Below are 23007 nucleotides of genomic sequence, written 5' to 3' on the forward strand. Positions count from 1 at the left end.
AACCGGGGCGGATCGGGGCGGGTGATCCGAAAAACCCGCGAAATTGTCATTCCTATTAATATTTTAAATTTCTTTTACTTCTCACTTTATATTTATTTGTTTTGGTACAATATTAATAGGTAATTAAATTATTGTTAATGATTGACTACCAAGCACTCGCCTTTGATTAAATTCCCTTTTCTTTTAAATTATTTTAATTATTTCTTTAAAGGAAAATAAAAATAATTTTTTTTTGTTAAATGATTATTTGAAAATCTGAAATGTTTTTAATATGCTTTTTATATGTTTAAATATATTTTAAAAATAATTTTTACTAGTAATATTTTTTGTATAATTATTTTTTAAAATAGTTCTTAAAAACTAATTGAAAAAAACGAATTATTTTTTATTTTGAAAAACAATAACCTCCCAAACGGTCCTAAAATTAAAAAAAGAAAAAGAAAAAGAAAAACAAAATTACATTTCTGGATTTTCATTTATTAATTGATTTTGTGGGTCACGTGCCATGCACGTGTATGAAGCTAAATATAAACAATTGAACCCCTCCCCTCTGCAAGAGCAACATAAACTTTATTTGGGTTTGATTTCTCTCTGGATCTGTGTGGAAGCTTTTCTAGGGTTTTCATTTTCCCAGTTTTTCCTTCTGCTCCTCAGCTCCTGCCATGAAGCTCACTGTCAAGACCTTGAAGGGAAGCCATTTTGAGATTAGGGTTCAGCCCTCCGATACGGTCACTCTCTTCTCCCCCCTTTTTTTTTAAATACATTTTTCTGGTTTTTCTCAGCATCCAAACGGATGCTGGTTGGGCTTTGGATGTCATGGGGCGTGTTGTTTGGAAGGACATAAGAGGAATGAGAATGGTGGAGCGAATGGGTTCACGTAGGAACTGTTTTTTTTTTTTTGTTTTTTTGTTTTTTTTTTTAAATTTTCTTTTATTGGGACATGTCAAGAAATGGTTCGGTTTTTTGAGTATTGAATTTTCCTGAGTTTTCTCGGTCTCCAAAGAAAAGAAATGAAAATGGTGGCAAGAATGTTTTTTTTTTTGCACCCTTATACTTTTATCAATAAATGGTCTGGTTTTTGGGTTTCCAATTTTCTTGAGTTTTCTCCCCGGATTTTGGGGTTTGAATTTTCCTGAGTTTTCCCTTGTAGCCGAAGAGTGGTTGAAATAAATGAAAAGCAATGAAAATGTTTGTGGCATTTCCGTCACTTGTTTCTTCAGAACTTGTCAAGAAATGGTCTGGTTTTGCCTATTTATTTGTTTGGAAAGACTATATTGTTGACCATTGTTGCTAGTTTGAAGAAGTAGCCTTCTTTTGGGGATGAAAACTCTCTTTTGAGAACTGAAGACTGAACCTAATTTCGAGAGGAAGTTTCTTGTTAAGATATCTGACGAGCTCCAGCTCCACTTGAAACCATTGCTAGGTTTCCCAATACAAAAATCCATGTTCTCATGAAGAAAATTGGCTTGACATGGTCTTATTGTTCAATTTTGATTGGAAAATAAACAATTGTTTTGAGAGTGTTTTTTTAACAAAGTCTAGAAGATCATTTATAAATGCTCTGAGAGTTTTTAGTTTTTAAGGAGATTTACCGTCTGGGCTGTACTTAAATTTTGTCCTATTCCCTCTGTTCAAGCTTCAAGCTCTTATTACCATGCTTCTGTTTGATTGTGATCAATAAATTTAACACCAAAGCGGAATCCAGGACAAAAAAGAATTAATTGGGCTAATCCAACTTGATTTTCTTGATTGACTTGTAATTTAACTTTGCCAGAGCAAAAACTTACCAACTGCAACTTGCTAACAATTTTTTTGAATGGGCTTGGGTTTTTTTTCCTTTTCTTTTTCTTGTAAGTGGTTTCTAGCTAATAATTATAGGAGCTGGAATTGAGTATGACGTTGTATTTGTATTCCATATTTCATTCCAATTCTATTTACTCTGTTCATCTGTGTTCCCATGAAATATATTTGCCTGAGTGTGTTGCAAACACCACATGACTTAATGAAAACCTTGGTAATTGCTTGTTTAATTGAAGGTTATGGCGGTAAAGAAAAACATTGAAGATGTACAAGGAAAAGACAACTATCCGTGTGGGCAACAATTATTGATTCATAATGGAAAGGTCTTGAAAGATGAAACTACACTGGTGGAGAACAAAGTTACAGAAGATGGTTTTCTAGTGGTCATGCTTAGCAAGGTAGGTTTTTTTTTTTTTTTCTTTCTATCTTTGGGCTTTTTAACAACTGTTGGTGCTGCACTTGCATAGTTGTATAATAAATTTAATGTTTAGGTATCATATGCTAACTTTGGTAATGCATAGCATATTGCTTTTGTTATTAATTGTTTGCATGTCCTTGTTTCACTAATGGCTTTTACCAGAATTTCTGGTTTTAAACTTCTGAAAACTTGTGTAAATTGCGCTCATTCTCATTACTTTTGGGAAATGTTTACAAAATTTGAACTTTCAAACCCTGTTATGACTTGAAAGATGCTCTAGCTTTACAATTCCATAATTAATGATACATTTTCATGAATTAATTAAATTTCATTGGGGAATTGAGTTAGAAAAAGAGATGTTTGAAACCTTGTCAGTAGGCGCGAAGCTAGCTTGGGTTTGGGAGAGACGCATGCCCCCCCTCTCCCCCTCTCTCTGATAAAATAAAATCAAAAGGGAGGGCTTGATCCCTTGACTGCAAGTATAATGGTAAACAAGCTCTCCATTTGTCTAAACATCACAATTTTACCATGTTTTGCCCCCCAACATAAATATCTTAACTTTGTGCCCCCCACCTACCTTGACTGCTTTCCTGGCTCTGCCACTGCCACTGCAGTTGCCAGTCTCATTCTAAAGATGTTCTCTCTCTGCACAAGCTGATAAAGTTTTGGCCACTTTAGATTTGTGTTTTGTCCTTTCCTTTCATTTGTGACTTGTCATTGCAGCACAACTATCTTTTGGAGGGTCTTCCTAGCCTTCAATGGCTGCTTAATTATTTTCATTTTCTTACTCCTTGTGTGTTTATTGGCAAGATGATTTTATACTTGGATTTTACGGATATATCGGAAGTATCAGTGGAGATTTTGACAAAAATATCAATTGAACATAAATGATTCAAAATTCATGAAAATGCTTAGAAAACTTTAAAAAAATGATAAATTAAGTAAGAATACATATATTAAAGTTATTTTCTAAGTGTAATTGATACAAGTATGATTAAAGATAATATTTATCAATTTTTTTTAATAAAAAAATTAGCTTAAATTCCTTTAATATATTTATATTTATTTATTTTAAAAATTTAAAAATACTTTTATTAAAACATGTTTTTATTACATTTTAAATGAAAAAAATTAAATTAATTTATATGAAATATTTTATTTAAAATTTAATTTCGAAATTTTTATTACAAATCTATGGTGACAATTTTTTCTATTAACATTAATTTATTTAAATAATTAAAAATTATATTAATAGTTTATCTTAACAAATTAATTTTAATTTATATATAAAATATTAGAACTTCATTATTATTATTTTTTTTATATTTTAGCACATTTTGAATAAATTTATATTTTTAATTTTTTAAAATAAAAACATTCAAAATTATATGATTTTTTATATTTTTTATATTTTTAATATTTAATTATCATATAAATGATGGTTTTATACTTTTAGTAATCAATTAAATAAAATGTGTAATTAATTTATTTATTAAAATATTTTTTTAATAATGGTTTTTAAGATAACTTGTGTATATCTAACAAGGGTGAATCAGCCAGGTGGTTGCTATTCTTCATCCCAAGCCTTTTGGGCTCGGTTCAATACCTCGGAGCAGCGAAAATTATTTAAAAGGGCTCAGTTTGACTGAGAGCAGCCTGATAAAATCGGGAAATTCTCTGTAAAATTGGGAAAAATCTTGATAGGAGCCGATACTTCAGCGATTATCCCGAAAAAAAGGAGAAATATCGCAAGACCGACTTTCGGTCCCAAATTTCCTGTCGGGTCCCACCAATAGACAAAATATCGGTGAAATTTCGCCGATATTTTCCACCATTTCGGACACTGGTTATATGTATGTTTCCTAAAAAAATAGTTTTTTTTTTTTTTTTTTTCCGCAAATGGACTTTTATTATTGAATTCACATTGTAATTGTTACAATATATCTCTTTGTTGTTTCCTATCAAAAAAAAAAAAAAAATTGATATAGAAGACAAAATTCTTATGGTGTGTGGTTAGTAACTTCTTGTGTGGTAATATTCCAACAGATTTAATTTATGTATATTGTCGCATTTAACTTAGAACCACCCAGCCTCATAACTAGTGCTTGAGCTAGTAGTTGACCATTACCTTGGCTTTCCAGGATGTTTGCTAACCATGATAAGTACAAGGGTTGGAAAAGAATCACTTGCACTATAAGAAAAGACATGATGCCTTCAGGTCTATTTGGCAGCCTGAGAATACATGCTCTGGCTATGAACCATGTGCTACATCGAGAACAGTTTGCTGCCAAATTAATGAAAGGTTTTGTTTCAATCAAGAAAATATAAGACAAAACCTAGTAGAGTTGATTGACCCAAGACAAGACTCCATAAAAAGGTGTAAGCTGGAGTTCCCTTTCAGGTTTTCTGGTCCCCATTGGAAAGGTCTAGGCTGTACTCTAGGTAAAAGCCAAATATTAAACCCTCAATTCATATGAAAAGTCCTAATTCTATACTTAAACTCTCCTTTAGCAATTTATAAATCACACTAAACATTTCAATAGAATTAAAAAGTGCAGGATTTTGAAAGATCTTGCATTGGCTCTGGGTGCATGTGCCTCATACACACAATCCTAATGTCTCCACTCTTTCAGTATATTGGCAGCATCAGGTCCTTGCCATCTTGGACATGATTATCCTAATTTTAACTATTCACAAAAAGAGGAAGACTTGTGGCCTTGTCCTCCCTCCTCTCTCTTATTCACGCACTCCAACAATGGCAGTTATGGTTCTGCTACATTTCTTGGCAATCGAAGGAAGCAGAACAGAAGATCAGTTTGCAAGACCTGATTCAAGACGCAGAAAATGAGCTGAGATTTGAGGGGCTCTCAGTACTCAAATCAGGGTTGAAACTGAAAACTATCTGGTCAGAATCCCATTTTCACTCAAAGCTCAACACATATTTAAATACAGTATTAAAAGCTCAAAGGAAAGGAGTGAGGTTCATTTCATTACTCTGTAAATATAGAAAAGGAAACCAACAAATTAACTGGGCACTGCAGACAGGTTTGTTGCTTCTCAATGTGTTTCTTTTTGACACTCCAAACTTAGGATCTATATGACATGAATGCCCCCAAAAATAGAAATAAGAATTACTTGTTTCATGATAAAATGGGGATGTTGGTAATGTACCTAGTTACTTGTTACAATCCACAAGCATAATTTTTTTCGATCAACTTCATATTCATATGGTGTAGTTTGACTATCAGATACATGCCAAATTACAAGATTTTAGTTTTGAAGAATCAAAAGCCTTGTCCAAAAATTGTGCAACCAAGAAAAAAATTGAGAAGGGGGTTTCACAAAGTTTGAAAATTACATGAGATTGGAAACTCAAAATCTTGCTCAAATTTCCATTTATGCTGCAGATGTGAAATTATGTTGATGCTCATGATTGGTGCTGTTTTTCAGTACAAGTGCCACTGATTTGAGGCCTTTCTCTGCAACATGCTTATGGTAGTTATGGAAGTTAGCACATTTTTTTAATGTGAACATGGCTGATATTTTCAAGAATAATATCTTCCTTTTAGGTATCATTTTCTTTTTTGGATCCCTATTGGGACTTGAACCTGCAACCTTTCACATCCCCACTCCAGCGCCTTGCCATTTGAGCTGGGCCTTAAGGGCTATTTTCAAGAATAATATCTTTACTTGACACTGGCCAGGATTGGAAGGATTGGTTGACTTTCCCTGTTTCTATCTTTTTTGATTGTCTGCTTGAAGCTTCTATAAAATACCACTTTGACATGCTATTTTTTCTTTATCATAATTTTCGGTTCTTTCTGTCTTGACAGAGTAAATCCATAGGAGCAACAGGGACCTCATCTGCCCAGGTACTCTTCTTGCATTACATTACTCTTAAATGAGTATTTTGCCTAATTTTTGTTCTTTTAAATCATAACATTTATTGTACTTGTTTTGTGCAGTCTGCATCCACTCCTGCACCAGCTGCTATTCCCACTCCTGCCCCAGCTCCTATTCCCACTCCTGCTCCAGCTCCTATTGCCACTCCTGCTCCAGCTCCTATTGCCACTCCTGCTCCAGCTCCTAATCCTACTGCTGCAGCTGAAGCTCCTGTAAATGCACAGTGAGTTAATATTAGTGAATTTCAGGTGTTCATGTAATTGATTTGGGTAAGTTGAATAATTCCAATTTACTTCTTGTGGGCTCTATTCTTGCAGGGCCCCAAGGAGCATTTCTACATCTGAGGTGGCAACAGATAGGTATGGCTTCTATTTTTAAACTTTCATTGTGTTTATTTTTCTCAGCATTGTTTCTTATGAGTGCATATGCACAATGAACCGATGAATCAAGGATTTATAATATATCTAATATATGGAAGCTAACCTGTGATTGGTAACTAAGAAGATAATTGAGACTAGAAGATGACCTTTTATTAATTTGAAGAATTCCAATAAATTTTTTTGTGGATGTGCATCCCAAGAAAACCAAATATTTGGCTTGGTTGATTCTCCTTTGTCTTTTCACCCTTGTGTGGTTGCTCAAAAGTGCAGTTCCTTCTCAGTGAAACCATAGAATACCGGAATATGGATTTTCAATGGACATATTCATTCTTTGACCTCCAAAATTTGGGGGTGAGAAAGACTGCTATGTTGGAGATGATTTGTTTGATGCTTTTTGGACTAGAGTGCCTCCTTTTCTTTAATACTAGGTATGTCTATGAGCAGGGCATGTTACATGCTATTTAATAAACTTTAATATATTTCATTTTGTGTAAATTATGATTGATTTATGATCCCTTAAATACATGATATATTTTAAAATATAGTAATTTTGAGATTAATTGCATGATACGTATATGAGAAGATTATATATATAAGAGGTTCGAAATTCACTTAGGGAAGTAACAAATATAAAATTCTAAGCATATAAAATTTTATATTGTAAATATGGATTAAGTGTTAAAATCCTCCTCCTTTTACTTACTTTTGGAGTGGGTGAGGGCGGGCTTAAATTATGGAACAATCTCTATCATAGACTTAGTCAAATGGCTTGGAGTTATTTTAAGAGAGGGGTTATTGCTCTTGCTTTTCTCGTATTCTTTTTGTTCTTGCCTTGGTGCCTTTGTACACGACCATGTACTTTGATGCACTTTTCTTGATAGGCACTGTTGATATATTTTTTGCTTGCTTGTCAAAAGGAAAAATATTATAAATATGTAATTATGTTAATAAATGTATTTAATTTAATATAATATATATAAAAATGAAAACTAATATTTATTAAAATTGTTTTTAATAATATTTTGAAAAATAAACATCATCTATGAATAAAAATGATTTTAAGTAATGATAAATTAAATATATAACTATTTTTTATACTTCAAGAACATATTTCTTCTTTTTTTTTTGATCAACAAGTATAATATGTATAGCAAAGAGGTGCTAAAGAAGCGACTCAAAGATTTACAGTATAAAATAACTCACCCCCTTACAAAAGGACCTAAGACACTAGGAAAGCACAAAAAACCCTATCCCTTAACGCATATACACCCATTCTATAAAATCTATTAAGGTCGAAGGGCCATCTTTTATCCACAATTTGGTTTCCGATCAAAGTAAATACACAAAAGAAATTTTCAGCTTTTGGATGGACAGCACACCGTCCTCAAAAGCAATAGAATTCCTAGCCTTCCAAATAACCCAAAATAAGCATAACGGTCCCATTAGCCACGCCACCTTCCTCTTCTTGCCCACAAAAGAGCCTCTCCAACTTATGAGAGTTTCCTTAACCAAAAGCGGAAAAACCCAAGAAACTCCAAAAAAAGAGAGGAGCAACACCTCCCTCGTTCTTTCACAATGAAGGAGGAGGTGGTCAATCGACTCCCCACACTTTTGGCATAGAAAACACCTATTTGCCAAAGCCCAACCCCTCGTTTGCAAATGGTTCAAGGTTAAAACTCTACCCCACGAAGCCTCCCATGCGAAGAAGCTTATCTTGGGCTGAGCATAGGACATCCAAATACTCTTTGAAGGGAAAGAAGCTGAAGACACCGGCTGCAATGCCCTATACAAGGATTTTACTGAAAATACCCCATCCTTTGATTCCACCCATCTCACCCTATCCTCCTCATCTGCCCTCACCTTCTTCCCATCCAAGCAACAAAGTAACCTTCCCACTTCTTCCATCTCCCAATCATTAAACGACCTATTAAAAGTAGGGGTCTAACTTCCCCTCCTTTCCCCCTCGGCTGTCCAAACTTCATTTACTCAAGCCTCTTTAGACATTGCAATAGTAAATAATGAAGGGAAAGCCTCGCATAAAGGGCTAATTCCACACCACTTATCTTTCCAAAAACTCACATTCTTGCCATCCCCCACCTCAAAGCTAAAAAAAGGGGTCACAAGCTGTCCCACCTTATTTATAGCTTTCCACAAACCAACTCCATAGGCCTCCCTAGTCTCACCAGATCTCCACCCTCTTTCCTCCCCGTACTTCCTTCTAATCACTTGATTCCAAAGGGCCTTTTTTTCGTTTGCAAAGCGCCATGCCCACTTGCCAAGGAGAGCCTTATTGAACAAACCAAGGTTCTTAACCCCCAAACCGCCTTTACTTTTGTCTTCACACACAATCGACCAACTTACTAAGTGAGGTTTTCGCTCAAGAGCCCCACCTCCCCACAAAAAATCCCTTTATATCTTTTTCAATCTCATCCTAATTGCCTTAGGTAACTGGAAGATGGACATGAAATAGATTGGTTGGTTGGACAGAGTACTCCGAATTAAGGTAATCTTCCCCCCTTTTGAGATGTATTGCCGCTTCCACATAGCCAATCTCTTTCGGAATCTTTCCTCTATACCATCCCATACACCAACAGATTTAAAAGGAGCACCCAAAGGCATTCCTAGATAGGTGGAGGGCAAATTTCCCACTTTATAGCCGAAATCATCAGCCAATTCTTCCATATTTTCAACTCTACCAACTGGGATTAGTTCACTTTTTTCCAAATTCGCCTTTAACCCTGAAAAAGCCTCAAACCACATTAACAGCCAGCACAAATGTGTCAATTGATCCTCTTTAGCCTCACAGAAATTCAACGTGTTATCAGCAAACAATAAGTGTGAAATCTGGACCCCTTCACCCCTTCTTCCTTGAACCATACAAGGCGTCAAAAAACCTCCAGCAATTGCTCTTTTCATCAAACAGCTAAAGGCCTCTGTCACTACTACGAATAAATAAGGCGAGAGGGGGTCTCCTTGCCTTAAACCCCTTGAGCTCTAGAACCCATTGGGTTGCCATTTACCAAGACTGAAAATCCAACAGTGGATAAACACCACTTTATCCAACTACACCACCTTCCTCCAAATCCCATTTTCCCCAACATCGCTAATAGAAACGCTCAATCCACATGATCATAGGCTTTCTCAATGTCTAATTTGCAAAGTATTGCCCCTCTATTACTTTTCAAAATGGAATCTATTGCCTCATTAGTGATCAACATGTTCTTCTTAATCTCTATGGTGGACTTAGTCAATTGGCTTGAAGTTATTTTAAGGGAGGGGCTACTGTTCTTACTTTTCTTGTATTCTTTTTGTTCTTGCCTTGGTACCCTTGTTCACGGCTATGTACTTTAATGCACTTTTCTTGATAGATGTTGATATATTTTTTTGCTTGCTTATCAAAAGGAAAAATATTATAAATCTATAATTCTGCTAATAAATTTATTTAATTTATTTGATATAATATATATAAAACTGAAAGCTAATGAGGAGCTAAAAGGTCTCATGGCTTCTCAATTCAATGGCCTTAATGGGCCTTTTACTTTGGCGGCCCATAAGGCTATAGGTTTTAAAGTGGGGGGAATGTTAAAAGTGGGCTAGACCTAGGAAGAGGAATGGTAGGGGTGGAGGCCTTAAGGGGGGTTGTGTTTCTCTAGACATGGTTAAGGGAACAAAGGGTTCACTAGAGCTTTTCGATGGGGGTGGTTCTTCTATTGATTTCCTTGAGACGGCGTAGAGGAGTTGTGCCAGAGATGCGATGGAGGGGCAAACTCTGTTGTCGGTATTAGGGTCGGAGTGGTCTCGTGTGGCGCTCACTGACAAAGCCCTCATAACAGAGGCTAATATGTTTTCTCCTCTCTCTAACTTGGGGCTTATGGAGTATGGGAGTGGGCTGTTTAGGATGTTGCTTTAGGATGGTAGTCTATTGGAGATTTCGGGAAGTGATTTGAAGGATCCTTTGCGTAAGGAGTTGGTAATTAGGACTGGGGAGCTGGAAATCACTAAGGCACTGGAGCTTGCTTGTGTTTTGGAGGGAGAGGATCTTGTTAACCTTCCTAGTAAGTTGGTAAATTTTAGCAACTATGTGGGGATGCCAGTTGTGGAGTTTGAGAAGGAGATCAACTGCCTTATGAAGAAATTGGAGGCAAGAAAAGGGTGCGGGGTTAAGGTCTCAAGTGGAAGAAGGAAGCACCTCTTAGCATCTTGTTTTGAGGGGGAATTACAAACTTGAATGTTCGGTTAATTACGATAGTACTTCGTGTACTATCAGGGGAAAGGCAAGGAGCACTGGGAACTCAACACCCATCTTGTGAGGTGGTTGTTTTGTTTTTTGTATTGTTAGAGGGTTTTGGGTGGGGGATGGATTCAAGGGGGCCTAGGCTTCTTGTAAAGGGTGGTAGGTTTTTGCCTCACTTTTTTGTCTTGCTTGCCTTGTGGCCTTTTTGTATACTTTGTGTGTACTTTGATGCACTATTTTGCAAGCGCTTTTAATATATTCTTCTTATTTACCTATAAAAAAATAAAAATAATATTTATGATATTATAAATTGTAATTTTTTTTGATTAAAATTGTGTTTGATAATATTTTGAAAAATAAACATCATTTATGAATAATAACAATTTTAAGTAATTAATGATAAATTAAATTTATAACTATTTTTTATACTACAAGTGCATATTTCTTTTTCTTTTTCTTTTTTGTTTTCATTTTCATTTGGGTAATTTAAAGTTATTTAAATGTAAAGATTTTTTTAACATTATAATGCAAAGTGGTTTCCAAGAGCCAAAATGCTTTTGTAGAGGAAAGACAAATTCTAGATGTGCTTATAGCCAATGAAGCTATTGATTCAATGTTGAGAAGCAACAATTGGGGGTGTTGTGTAAGCTGGAAATCAAGAAGGGTTATGATCATGCAAATTAGAAATTGCTTTTGGTTTTGGACAAAATGGAGTTTGGGTAGAAGTGGATCAATTGGATTAGATGGTGCATTTCAACAAGTTTCTTAGTTTTGGTGAATGACACTCCCTTTATATTTTTTTAAAGCTTTAGAGATCTGAGGCATGGGGACCGACTATTGCTATATTTGTTTCTGTTAGCCATAGAAGCATTTAGTTGCCTCCTTAGGAGGGTTAGGGAGGGTGGTTATCTATTTGGCTTCAAGGTAAATGGCAAAGATGGTGAGAGAATGAAGGTTTTTCATTTTTTGTTTGCTGATGATACTTTGATTTTTTGTGGGGCCACCCAAGCTCGAATGACCTATTTAAGTTGGTTAGTTATGTGGTTTGAGGTCGTTTTGAACTTGAAAATTAACCTAAGCTAGAGTGAGGTCCTACCAATTGGGAGGGTGGAAAAGTTGGAAGGTCTGGCTTTTGTTCTAGGGTGTGAGGTGGGGGATCTTTTGACCACTTATTTGGGTTACTCTTGGTGTGCCCCTTCCAATTCTTTGGTAGTTTGGGATGGGGTGGAAGAGAGGTTTTGCCAAAGATTGACAATAATGAAAAGACAATATATTTCCAAAGGGGGAGGTTCACACCATTTCAAAGCACTTTATCTAGATTGTTTATCTATTGAATGTCATTATTCTAGATGCCAAGAAAAGTGAGGGTGAGGTTGGGAAAGATTCAAAGGGTCTTCCTTTAAGGTGAAGGGAATTTAGAGAGAAAGCCTTATTTAGTGAAATTGAATAGAAAGGGAGACATTTTGGAAACAAGTTATGAGGGGAAAATATAGGGAAGTTGAAGGAGAGTGCTGTTCTAAGGAAGTTAGTGATAGGTATGGGGTTGGGTTTTGGAAAATCATTAGGAAATAGTGGGTGATTGTTAACGGTAGAGTCTCTTTTTCTATGGGCAGTGGTAGGAGGGTAAAGTTTTGGAAGGATAAGTGGGGTGTGGTAATGAGCCATTGTGTGTTTCTTTCCCCTCCTTATTTGCCTTGGCTAGTTCAGAGGAGGAGTGGGTCGTGGATCTATGGAATCAATTTAATGTTTGTGGTTGTTGGACTCCTAGTTTCTCTAGGTGTATAAACGATTGGGAGATTGAGAGTGTGGGGCCTTTTCTTTTAAGGCTTCAAGATAGGGGGGTGAATGGTGGAGGTGAAGATAAGGTGATATGGTTGGAGACTAAGTGTTTCTTTGTTTGTGAAGTCCCTTAATACTTGCTCAGAGCTTGGGAGTTCAACCCTTTTCTTAGAAGCTATTGTCTAGAACATTTGGGTTCCTCCTAAGGTGAGTTTCTTTGCTTGGGGGGCTTCATGGGGTAAAGCTCAAACTTTAGATCAATTTCAAAAGAGAGGGTGGCCCTTGGTTAACAATGCTTCCTTTGTCATGTTTAGGAGGAGTTAAATCAACCATATTCTACTACATTGTGGTATGACAAGGTGGTTGTGGCAGCTTTTGTTCTCTCTCTTTGGAGTATCTTGGGTGATATCTTCTTTGGTATGAGAGACCCTGCTAGGTTGACATGGGTCCTTTGTTGGAAGGAAACGGAAAAAAGTGTGAGGAGCAGCTCCTTTGCGTCTTTTTAGGACAATTTGGAAGGAGAGAAATAGAAGTTTGTTCAAAAATGAGTAGCGCTCTATCCAAAGTCTAAAAAGCTTGTTCCTTTTAACTTGTTTTCTTGGAGCCTAAGTTGTACATAGTTGAAGGCCCAATGTCCTTGTATGACTTTATTGATTGGTTGGGTCCTCACTGACGGAGTTGCTTTTTGTTTTCGTTTCCACTTTTTTTGGCCATCTTTTGGTGGCCGTTGTATACGTCTTGTGTACTTTGATGCACTCTTTTTGGTGCTTTTTGATGCATTCTTTTTCACCTATCAAAAAAAGAAAAAAATTTAGCTATTGCTGATATTGGAATCTATGTCCACCTTCTGGGGGCCAGCATCAGTTTTGTTACTATATGATTACTTGTTCAATTTTATGTGCACTAACAATGTGAGGCTTTATAGAAATTGTTTGATATTTTTCTTTGTTTTTAGTTTAAAATAAAATTCAAATTTGGTTTTGTATCTTTATTGCAGTGTGCTTGCTGATACCTATGGTCAAGCTGCTTCAAATATAGTTTCTGCTAATCATCTTGAGCAAACTATTCAACAAATAATGGATATAGGCGGTGGAACCTGGGACAAGGAAACTGTTACCCGTGCACTTCGTGCAGCTTACAACAATCCAGAGCGAGCTGTGGATTATTTATATTCAGTACTTTCAAACTCCTCTAATGTTCCACTCCAATTTTTGTTGTCATTTGGTTATTGATGACATTCCTTCTAAATTCAGGGGATTCCAGAAGCAGCAGAAGTTGCTGTTCCAGTGGCTCATTTCCCTGCAGATCAAGAAACTGGTGGTATTAATTCATCAACTGCAGCGGTTGCAGGGTCAGGTGCAGCACCTGCTGCACCTGCCTCTGGAGTTCCTAATTCTTCTCCCCTTAATATGTTTCCTCAGGTCAAGCTCGTGGTTTTGTGTGTTCTTCCTCTCTCCCTTGAAGTGTCTCTTACTTTTCTTTGAACCACTATGTCTGCAGGAAACGCTTTCTGGTGCTGCTGGTGGTGGACTAGGATCTCTTGAATTTCTCAGAAACAACCATCAGGTGTGAGTTTGGTTACATTATTATTATTTTTTTGATAGACAGAGTTTGGTTACATTCTTGTATGACATTCAGTCCTTGAAGTAAGAACCTTTTTTAGTTATTTTCAAGGGATTATGATGTTAAAGCTTTGCATCTGAACTGCTGAACCTGCTAAGAATGATGCATATAAGATTAGATTTTCTTGACTGTGTCATTCCTGTAAAATGTTACTGGCATAGTTGAAAGTAAGAATATAAATGCATGTTGGTGGATGGTGCATCATAAGAAAGGAAATAAGTGTGGAAACTTTGATAAAATCATGTAGGCTCTTAAATTTTATATACATGGTAAATAAAATAGTATAGGCTTGTATTTCTTTTTGTCACGCAAGCTATAAGTTCAGTGTAGTTGTTGAATTTTCTGTATTGTCCAACAAATGATTTTACAGACGAATGTCATTGTATCTGGCCGATTTGTTTTGCCTCATGGTGCCTTTGTATATCCTGTGTTTGCTTTTGTTCACCCTTTTGTTAGCATTGTTAATACAGTGAATCTTTGCATATGAATTAAAAAAACATTGGGAAAAATAAAAAGAAAAGTGTCATTTTATCTAGTCTTACCTGGATTTTCTTGTATGCATATCAGATTTTATAATGGTATGATATATTTGTTTCTGTTTTTTTGGTTGCTTTCTAGTTTCAAGCACTGCGTGCGATGGTACAAGCAAACCCGCAAATTTTACAGGTCTGTTTATTTTCTCAGTGGATGACTTCCAATGCCTCTTTTAATGTTTCCAAGTGTTAAGCTGCTTCTTCTGTTACTGTTACAGCCCATGCTTCAGGAGCTTGGCAAGCAGAACCCTCATCTTTTAAGATTAATTCAGGAGCACCATGCAGAGTTTCTTCAGTTGATCAATGAACCTCTTGAAGGTTCTGAAGGGTGAGTGCTTTATAAGCATATTGGTTAGTACTTAGAAGTTTGAAGCTTATTTAGGTCCTGTTTGGCACAGTTGTGGCTTTTCATTAAATTCTTTTAAAAAGATCTGCGTAGAGAAAAATTTTATTTAATCAAGATTTATGAATATTCAGTTACTAAATTTTTAAACGGACTTTTAATGCAGATAATTTGAAGAGCAAAAATAAATAGATAACTGTCATTTTTAAATATTTTTTAAAGGTTATAGATGTCTATATAAAAAATGAACATAAAAGCAAGTACTACTTTCCACAGCTCTTCAGGTTTTAACTTAAAAGCTGTTGTGTTGTAACTTTTATTAAAAGTACTTTTAAGTTGTAATGTCTTTAACCTAAAAGGACTTTTTCAATATGATAGAACAAGGGATAAAATAACTTTTGCTGTCAAAAAGCTTTTTAACCTTAAAAATGGTGTGCCAGACAGGGCCTTAAACTTCTTTGTCCATTGGGATGGATACAAAAAAATAATACAAATTAACAACTGTTTTTATTGTTTTGGGATATAGACATATTTTAATCTTTAATTGATTTCTGCCTTTTCCATGTTGTTCATAACCTTGCTGATGGCAGCATAAGTTATTGTATCTGTGTGGAGTAGGGTTGTGTTGTTGTGGGGGGTGTGTGTTTACCCCTGAAGTTTTGGTTGGATAAGGTGTCTTAACATCCAGATGATTAGGGAAAAAGCCTTCTTGTCTCAAGGTGATTGAGGAAAAAGACTTATTGTCTTAGGGTGATAGAATTGCCCTTTTCTGATTTTACCTTGCCAAAATCACCTCATGTCCCTACCTATCTTTAGTTTCCTGGTTAGTATAGCTTGTAGTTTTGAAAGGGATCCAAGAACTGGAAAATTATTGATCTCACGAGGCATGCATATGGAGTGGGAGAACACAATATGTTCCTTAGAGCCCTTCTGGCTGGGTAAATGGTTGTGGAGTTTTCCAAGAGAGCAAAGCTTGTGTTAGTACTCTCTTATTAAGAATACATATTATCTTATTAAAAAAAAAGAAGAAAAAATATATATTATTTCGCCCTATAAATTAAATTGCTCCATCACACAATTGAGTTATTTCTAGGATTTTGATATGCACAAAAGTTAATTAATTATATGTTATACTTCCTATCAAAAAAAATTAATTATATGTTATACATATGATGCATTTTTTCTTTTTTTTTTTACTATTGCTTGGAAGGGTGATGTACAAGACCTTGGTTCAATCCTCCCCCCCTCCTAGTATTAATTCAAGGCTCTTTATTTTGGGGTGTATATTGCATTTGGGCTTCTTGAGGGGGAGATATAAGAAAAATTACCAACCTGACCCTTAGCCTAAATATTATATTTGGTTATTTACTAACATCTCCCTTTAGAGGAGAAGGATGGATTGTTAGTGTGGATGATTTAAAAGATAATTTTAGTCATTACATTTATATTTTTCATTGAATAAGAAAAAAAAAAGGTGAGGATAGAATGGTTCTACTTAGGGAATCCTTTGGGCTTCGATTGAAGGTTTTATCAAATCATTATGAGAAACTATAATGTCTCAAAACTCATTTTTTTTTCCCCTCTGGTAAAAACAAAATTATCAATGCCCTGGTAAGCTATTTCTTGAGGTACTAATACTTATTCAGCTTGCAAGATTAGTCATTGGAGATCAACATTTGTATTACTTGTGTCATCATTTTATTAAAAGTTCCTTTCATTAAGTTCTATAGAAGAGAAAATGGAGGAGAGCAAGATAGGCCTTTAATTAATTTTGGTTATGAGAAGAAGTGGAGAGAATGGAAGATGAGAAATGATGGTCCTATCATGGCCTTTTAGGAAGCACTCTTGCTCTTTGCGGAAGTGTTGTACCCAATCCACTCTTTTAAGTTTTCTCTCCAAAAGATATTAGTTTTGGTGGATTTGGAGAGTTTCTCTACAGATTTTCCTCTCTCTCTCTCTCCCTCCCTCTATGGATAGACCAAACAAAAGAAAGGGAGTGATCTTAAAGTTGTCTCTTCCTTTTCTCTTCTCCCCTTTGTGAACCAAACATACTGCAAACTCAAGCTATATCTGAAGGACTCATGTTGTCAACTTTATGATCCCTTTTTGGGGTCTCGTCTTGGATGTTTAACTTTAATAGGAATCTCGATGACCAAGAAATCATATAATTCACCTTTGGGGTTTTATGTGTAATTCTAAAAGAGTTGTTATCATTTGGAAAGAGAGAGCATTTGAGATTTCCAAGATAGACTTGGGTTCTTTTTTATTTATTTATTTATTTATTTTTTTTAATAACTGAGGAACCTTCCATAAATGAGCCTTTTGAATTCTCTATGGGGACCTAAACCTTAGGATTCAGGGCATTCAACTAGTGGCAGGAATCAAGCCCAAGACTATGCACCTCTACCACATATCCTGTCATTTGCCCTAATCAATTGGGCACCCCAACAGTTCATGATTCAAAGTCGTGTTATCGATCATTGAATTGGAGGGTCCTGAGGTTCAATGGTCTCAGCATTGATATGTAAATATGTAAACATATGTTAATTTAAGAACTCCAAATTTTTTAAAAGAATTGTTAAAATTATCACAAAAATAAATACAATCACATAGACAAAAAAAAAAAAATATATATATATATAGAAAAAATATTATTCGTCAAATCAATAGTTAACATTTGATATTAATATTTATATCCTATCTATTTCATATAATCCCAAATACCTAGTGAAAAACCTCTCATTTTGGTCAAAAACGTCACTCTCCCATTTCTATGCAACATACTCATTTCTTTGTAAAATACCCCTTTCGGTCAAATCTCTCTCTCTCTCTCTCCTCCCCCCCCCCCCCCCCCCCCCACCCAAAATCCCATTTCTATGCAATAGACCCATTTCTCTGCAAATAACCTTTCATCTTCTCTGCACAATACCCGTTTCACCTTGCAGTCAACAACTTCTCACGTCATCTTTCCATGATACCCATTTCTTTGCAACTTACCCATTTCTTTGGAAAATACCCATTTCACCTCTTAACAACAACTTCTCACATTGTCTCAGAGGTTTGAAGGCATTAAACTAGAGATAAATTAGCCATACCCTACAAAAGCTTAGCTCTGAACAATGAAGATGCAGACCGAGATTGAGACTCCAAACTTTCCTTCCAAATTTCTTCATTTTCATGGTTTTTTATTTTCTCTGTTGTTTTTGACTTGGTTATCTGACTTGGCCGAGATTTTGAACCTTGGATAGCTTGGGTGCTTATGGCATTTGGTTATCAGCAGAATTTTGTTTCTTTAAGTCTTGCTCTCTTTTTACTAGTTTTCATCATTGGGTTTTCCTTGGAGGACTCCTCATCCAATTTTCTTCTTCATATTTTATTTTCATTATTTATGTGGTTGCTTGCTGAAAGAAAAAGATTGTATTATGAAGCTATATTTCTCACCAGATGGTCTCAACATATCCTCTTGCTGTCCCCTCATCATGTGTTAAGGAGTTTTTATTATTAATTTTTAGTTTGGATTATGCCATTTTTCATTTTAAAAGCAGAATACCGTTCCCTCGAGGAATGCTCCTTACAGCGTGGTGATTGAACAAGAGGATTTGGATATGTTTTTCCTTGTTTTGTGTGCTTCATTTGTGCTGCTGATCAATTGTGTGGGTTAACTTACTAGATATTTTCTGGCATGTGATGAAGTTCCTATTTCCTTTCACAAGATGTTTAACGCTACATTGCTTTCACATCTGAGTTAGCTAAGGTTCTATCTTCATTGGAGGGTTAAGATCTGCACAGAACCCTCATCATAAATGTATAAAGTGCAGTTCTGCCTTCTGATTGTGATCTACTTCCAGGGATATATTTGATCAGCCTGAGCAAGAGTTGCCCCATGCTATCAATGTTACTCCAGCAGAGCAGGAGGCTATTGAGCGGGTGTAGACTCCTTCCTCCTTGATACTGTCCCTCTCTTTTTTGCTTTTAAGTTCATTTTATAAATTTTCCTAATCATAATCAATTCCCCTCCCCAGCTTGAGGCAATGGGATTTGACAGAGCTCTTGTCATTGAGGCATTCTTAGCTTGTGATCGAAATGAAGAATTGGCAGTCAACTATCTGTTGGAGAATGCTGGTGATTATGAGGACTGAATGGTATGCTTCACCTCTACATTCGTTTTAGTTTGTTTTGGTTCATGGTTTCATGGTTGAATTTGTCCTTCAAGTATCTTGTTTCTGTTGAAAAACAGAATTTATTTCCTTTAGTTTGACCCATTGCCATCCAATGGTGTTTCTCATTAAAATGCTAATTGGTAAAGCCATCTATTCACAATGTACACATATTGATGAGTGCAAATAACCATAGTGCCTTGTTAGTGTATCATACAGAGACTGCTAATCAGTGTATACATATTTGAAGGTTGAATAAATGATCCTTGGAGCCGATATTGAAAATTCGAATATATTAGCCAGTGGCTATGAGTTCAGAAGTGTACTTATTGAATTGCTACTTGGTTCAGTCTGAACCTCAGAATTTGTCCCAATGTAGCAGATTGTAAAATGTTGAGAGAAAGCTATGGTTAAATTATTTTTTCCATCTACTGAAAAAAATTCTTTTTGTAGTTCAAGGAAGAAAACACTCAATTGCCCCCATTTGAAAAAAAAAACATGAGAAGTGTCTGCTACCTGTTACTCTTTGTTATGCATAAAGTATGCTTCCTAAAAACTTGTGGTAAATCCTATGATTATGTAAACTCCCGACTTCGCCTAGTGTACCCATATTGACACAACATGACATGGTCTGGATGCTGGATTCATGTCAGATATTGGTACTTTGCTTCAGATATGGCTGTTTGTTTGTTTGTTCTTTTTTTCCTTTCAACTTCCTTTGCATATTTATTACATTGAAAAATGATAGAATACATGAATAGCAGGGACATTGAGGAATATCCATAAAGGTATTTCGGGAATTGGTCGAAATATTTATAGAATACAAAACTTATCTTCAAACTTCGCTCTTCATAGATAAATTTGGGATTTGCAATCGGAGGTAAGCTTGTTTAGTTTAGTAAAATGTGGGTCTCCAAAACCAATTTCGTAGGTTCAAGTCCCATAGAGCGTGATTCGATGCTCCCATTGGACCATTTGTATTTATATGCATTAGGATCCTGATTCTTGGATCTCTTGTTTCCCATGCACGGGTTCAATTCTCGTCGTTTGCCCATAACTAAACCACCTGGGGGTCACAATCCAATGGAAAAAGGAGATTCGTTATCTCATTGTTTAGTTTGAATTGTTAAACGGAATCTATAAAAAAATTTCAGTAGGCTCTAGAAGGAATTTCAGGTGGGCCAGTTTGAGGGGAGATGTTAAGCATATCGATTCTGTATCTTCCTGGACTATATGTTCGTAACAATGTCATGCTTTCTTTTGGTACTCTAGAGAAACAAATCTTGATTGAGCCTATATTTACTCAATGGATACAATCTACTCATGGTAAAATTTCATATGGGTTTGATGTACTTTTATCTTCACCGAATGGCCCGACATTCAATGCAGGGCGAAACACGAGTATGTCTTGTCATAGACCGGACATTTAGTACATGTCGCTCTTCAAGATCACTTAAAGGACACCTTTGGCATCTGGGGGTCATGGACTGACCATAGAAGCCTGTTCAATAAGTGGAATGCATTAGTTGACCGCTCTTAGGCTGGGCAGGAAGGTTGAAGAAGGGCAAGAATTAGAAGCCTTTGCACAATTCACTTCTGATCTTTACACAGCTACTCAGAATCAATTGGCAAGAAGTCAACAATTACTAAGAATATTTAGGGATAAGAAAGAAAAGATATAAGACAAGAGAAAAGAAATAGGATCTTCTTATCAAAGATATCTTTACTTTCAATTGATTGCTGTTTAGTTTTTTCCCCTTTTATTATGCCATATCCCCATACCCATATCCAAATTATGGATTCTGTTATCCTCAATTTTGGAGTTAAAAAGAATCTTGACTCCTAGATATATACCCACATTCAACACCCACTCCTGAGTTAAAACAACATTGGTTAAATATATCGTCATCCTCTCTATAGGGAACCCTGTTTGGTACAAGTGTTTTCATCAGTCATCATTATAGAATTGTTTTGCCAGTGTTTGTCCCATTTCCTGACTGGTATTTTTGTTAATTACCAGATGGCCTAAAGGTACTAAAATCCCAGAATTTTCTTTTCTTTTTTATTTTTTCTTTTGGCTGTTTTAATATAATAATAATAATAATTAAAAAAAAAAAAATCATGCTTGTTTTTGGTATGTGGGGTCAATTTTTTTGTCTTTCACTTTTAATTGCAAGGCATGCATATAGCATTTTGGTGCCAATATTTTTCCGTTTGAAAGCAGGGATAAATCTTATTTACTGAGACATCTAAGGTTTTGATGTTTTTGTTTTCCATCAACTAGAGTAGTCTGCTTTTTCTTTCCCATTTCTCTTCTCCTTTTTTCACATTATAATTTTGTAGTATACACGTTGTTTTCTTGCTTGATTTCAGGTATCCTTGATTGATATCATCATTGACGTTCTTTGTGAGTTATCCCGAAAGTTACACCTCACTGTTGGAAATTCAAAGGAACTGTTTGTTCATCTTCTAGTATGTGGTTTTCACCCTTGTTGATCGGGTGGTGTTTCAGTAGGTTCCCATTGTTTGCCCATGAGCGCGAGTGTTCAAATTCTCCAAGAAAGTATTGGTTAAATGCTGCTTGCGGACTCTGCAATGCATTTGATTGGTGATGATTCTTTGCTTTTTCCCCCCCCTCAATTCAGGCATACGGAATGGTGCAAGGATATATATAAATTAACTGAACTTTCAGCTATATGCTTCTACCTTTTGTTTTTGTTTTTGTTTTTGAGATGTTTTTTTACACATTGGATTCATGATCTAAGTGATATGTCAGTAAACCATATCTCATGTAGATGGCAGGAATAGCCGTTTAACTGCATAAAATTTCTAATGTATTGCAAGGACCATTGATGACTGCCATAGGCCAAACTGACATTGTCTGGCAGTTTATATTGGACAGTATGGTTTGAGGATTTGGCGAAACACCGTTGTTTCCTTCAATGTTATAAGCTTGTCTTTTTTATTTTAACCTATTTGTAGGGTTTTTCTTTATAGGGTTTTTTGATTCAGTTTTATCATTTTTGGTTGGTGTGGAACATTTTCTTATATTAACCAGTAGATTGAGGTTTGCTTGAATTTTATGAACATTTGTTCTTTCAAGTAGTTTGTGACCAACTTTGCTGCTTTCTTTTGTGGATTAGTTCTCAATGAAGTGCTATTGTATTCTAGGCTAAAGTGATTTGCACGAGGAAAAGTTTTTTGCTTCTTCAATGATTTAAGAGATAAGAGGAAAGCATTTTTGTACATTATGGAATCAATGATGAATGGTTTTTTAATTCAAGTAACATCTTGACAGATTTTGAAGATTTGAGAGTGTTAGGATTTGGTTAAAGGAGCGGGGATTGAATTGAATTTTCATTTAAAATCTATAACCTATGGTGGTGTCGAATTAATTTCATTAATTTGTCAAAGGGAATTGTGGAAAGGGGAAGAGGAGGTCGTAATGGTGGAAGATCTTGGGGAGGGGAGGGTGAGACCATATTGCCAGCTCTGTGGGAAATATGGCCATACTGTACAGAACTGCTATTGTAGGTTTGGCCATATTCGGCAAGAACTTTGCTCCTTCATTCCGGGATAACCCAACTGCAAACAACACTAATCAGATGACTACAATGGAGGCTACTCCAAACTTGCTCGCTGGCAACAATTGTTACCCGGATTCAGGAGCAAACAACCTTGTGCCTCATGACCTCAATGATTTGAGCATTGGATTTGAACAGTGGTCACAACAAAATTCTGATAGGCAATGGAAGAGGGGCCCCATATCGGTTTTTCTTCTGTTAATAAGCTGAGAAATTCGACATGTTCCAAAATTCACAAGAAACCTAATATTGT

General features: G+C 35.7%; 1 protein-coding gene across 1 annotated transcript; it reads left to right on the top strand.

The window, feature by feature from the left end:
* The first annotated feature begins 549 nt into the window (after positions 1 to 549).
* On the top strand, positions 550 to 22141 carry LOC100267246 (ubiquitin receptor RAD23b). The gene is made up of 13 exons (XM_010656830.3): positions 550 to 728; positions 2037 to 2198; positions 6052 to 6090; positions 6184 to 6344; positions 6439 to 6480; positions 13512 to 13689; positions 13768 to 13935; positions 14015 to 14080; positions 14756 to 14803; positions 14889 to 14998; positions 18862 to 18940; positions 19036 to 19155; positions 21544 to 22141. The coding sequence occupies exons 1-12, from the start codon at positions 663 to 665 to the stop codon at positions 19150 to 19152; spliced, it is 1236 nt and encodes a 411-aa protein (XP_010655132.1). The 5' UTR covers positions 550 to 662; the 3' UTR covers positions 19153 to 19155; positions 21544 to 22141.
* The last annotated feature ends 866 nt before the right edge of the window (positions 22142 to 23007 follow it).

The sequence above is a fragment of the Vitis vinifera genome, chromosome 9 (genome assembly GCF_030704535.1).
Source record: "Vitis vinifera cultivar Pinot Noir 40024 chromosome 9, ASM3070453v1".
In the NCBI taxonomy this organism is placed as follows: Eukaryota; Viridiplantae; Streptophyta; class Magnoliopsida; order Vitales; family Vitaceae; genus Vitis; species Vitis vinifera.

Excerpts from the sequence above, each read along its gene's own strand:
- LOC100267246 (XM_010656830.3), top strand. The coding sequence starts at position 663 with ATGAAGCTCACTGTCAAGACCTTGAAGGGAAGCCATTTTGAGATTAGG. Across the intron at positions 2,199-6,051 it reads TAGTGGTCATGCTTAGCAAG|AGTAAATCCATAGGAGCAAC; the intron begins GTAGGTTTTTTT and ends CTGTCTTGACAG. Across the intron at positions 18,941-19,035 it reads AGCAGGAGGCTATTGAGCGG|CTTGAGGCAATGGGATTTGA; the intron begins GTGTAGACTCCT and ends TCCCCTCCCCAG.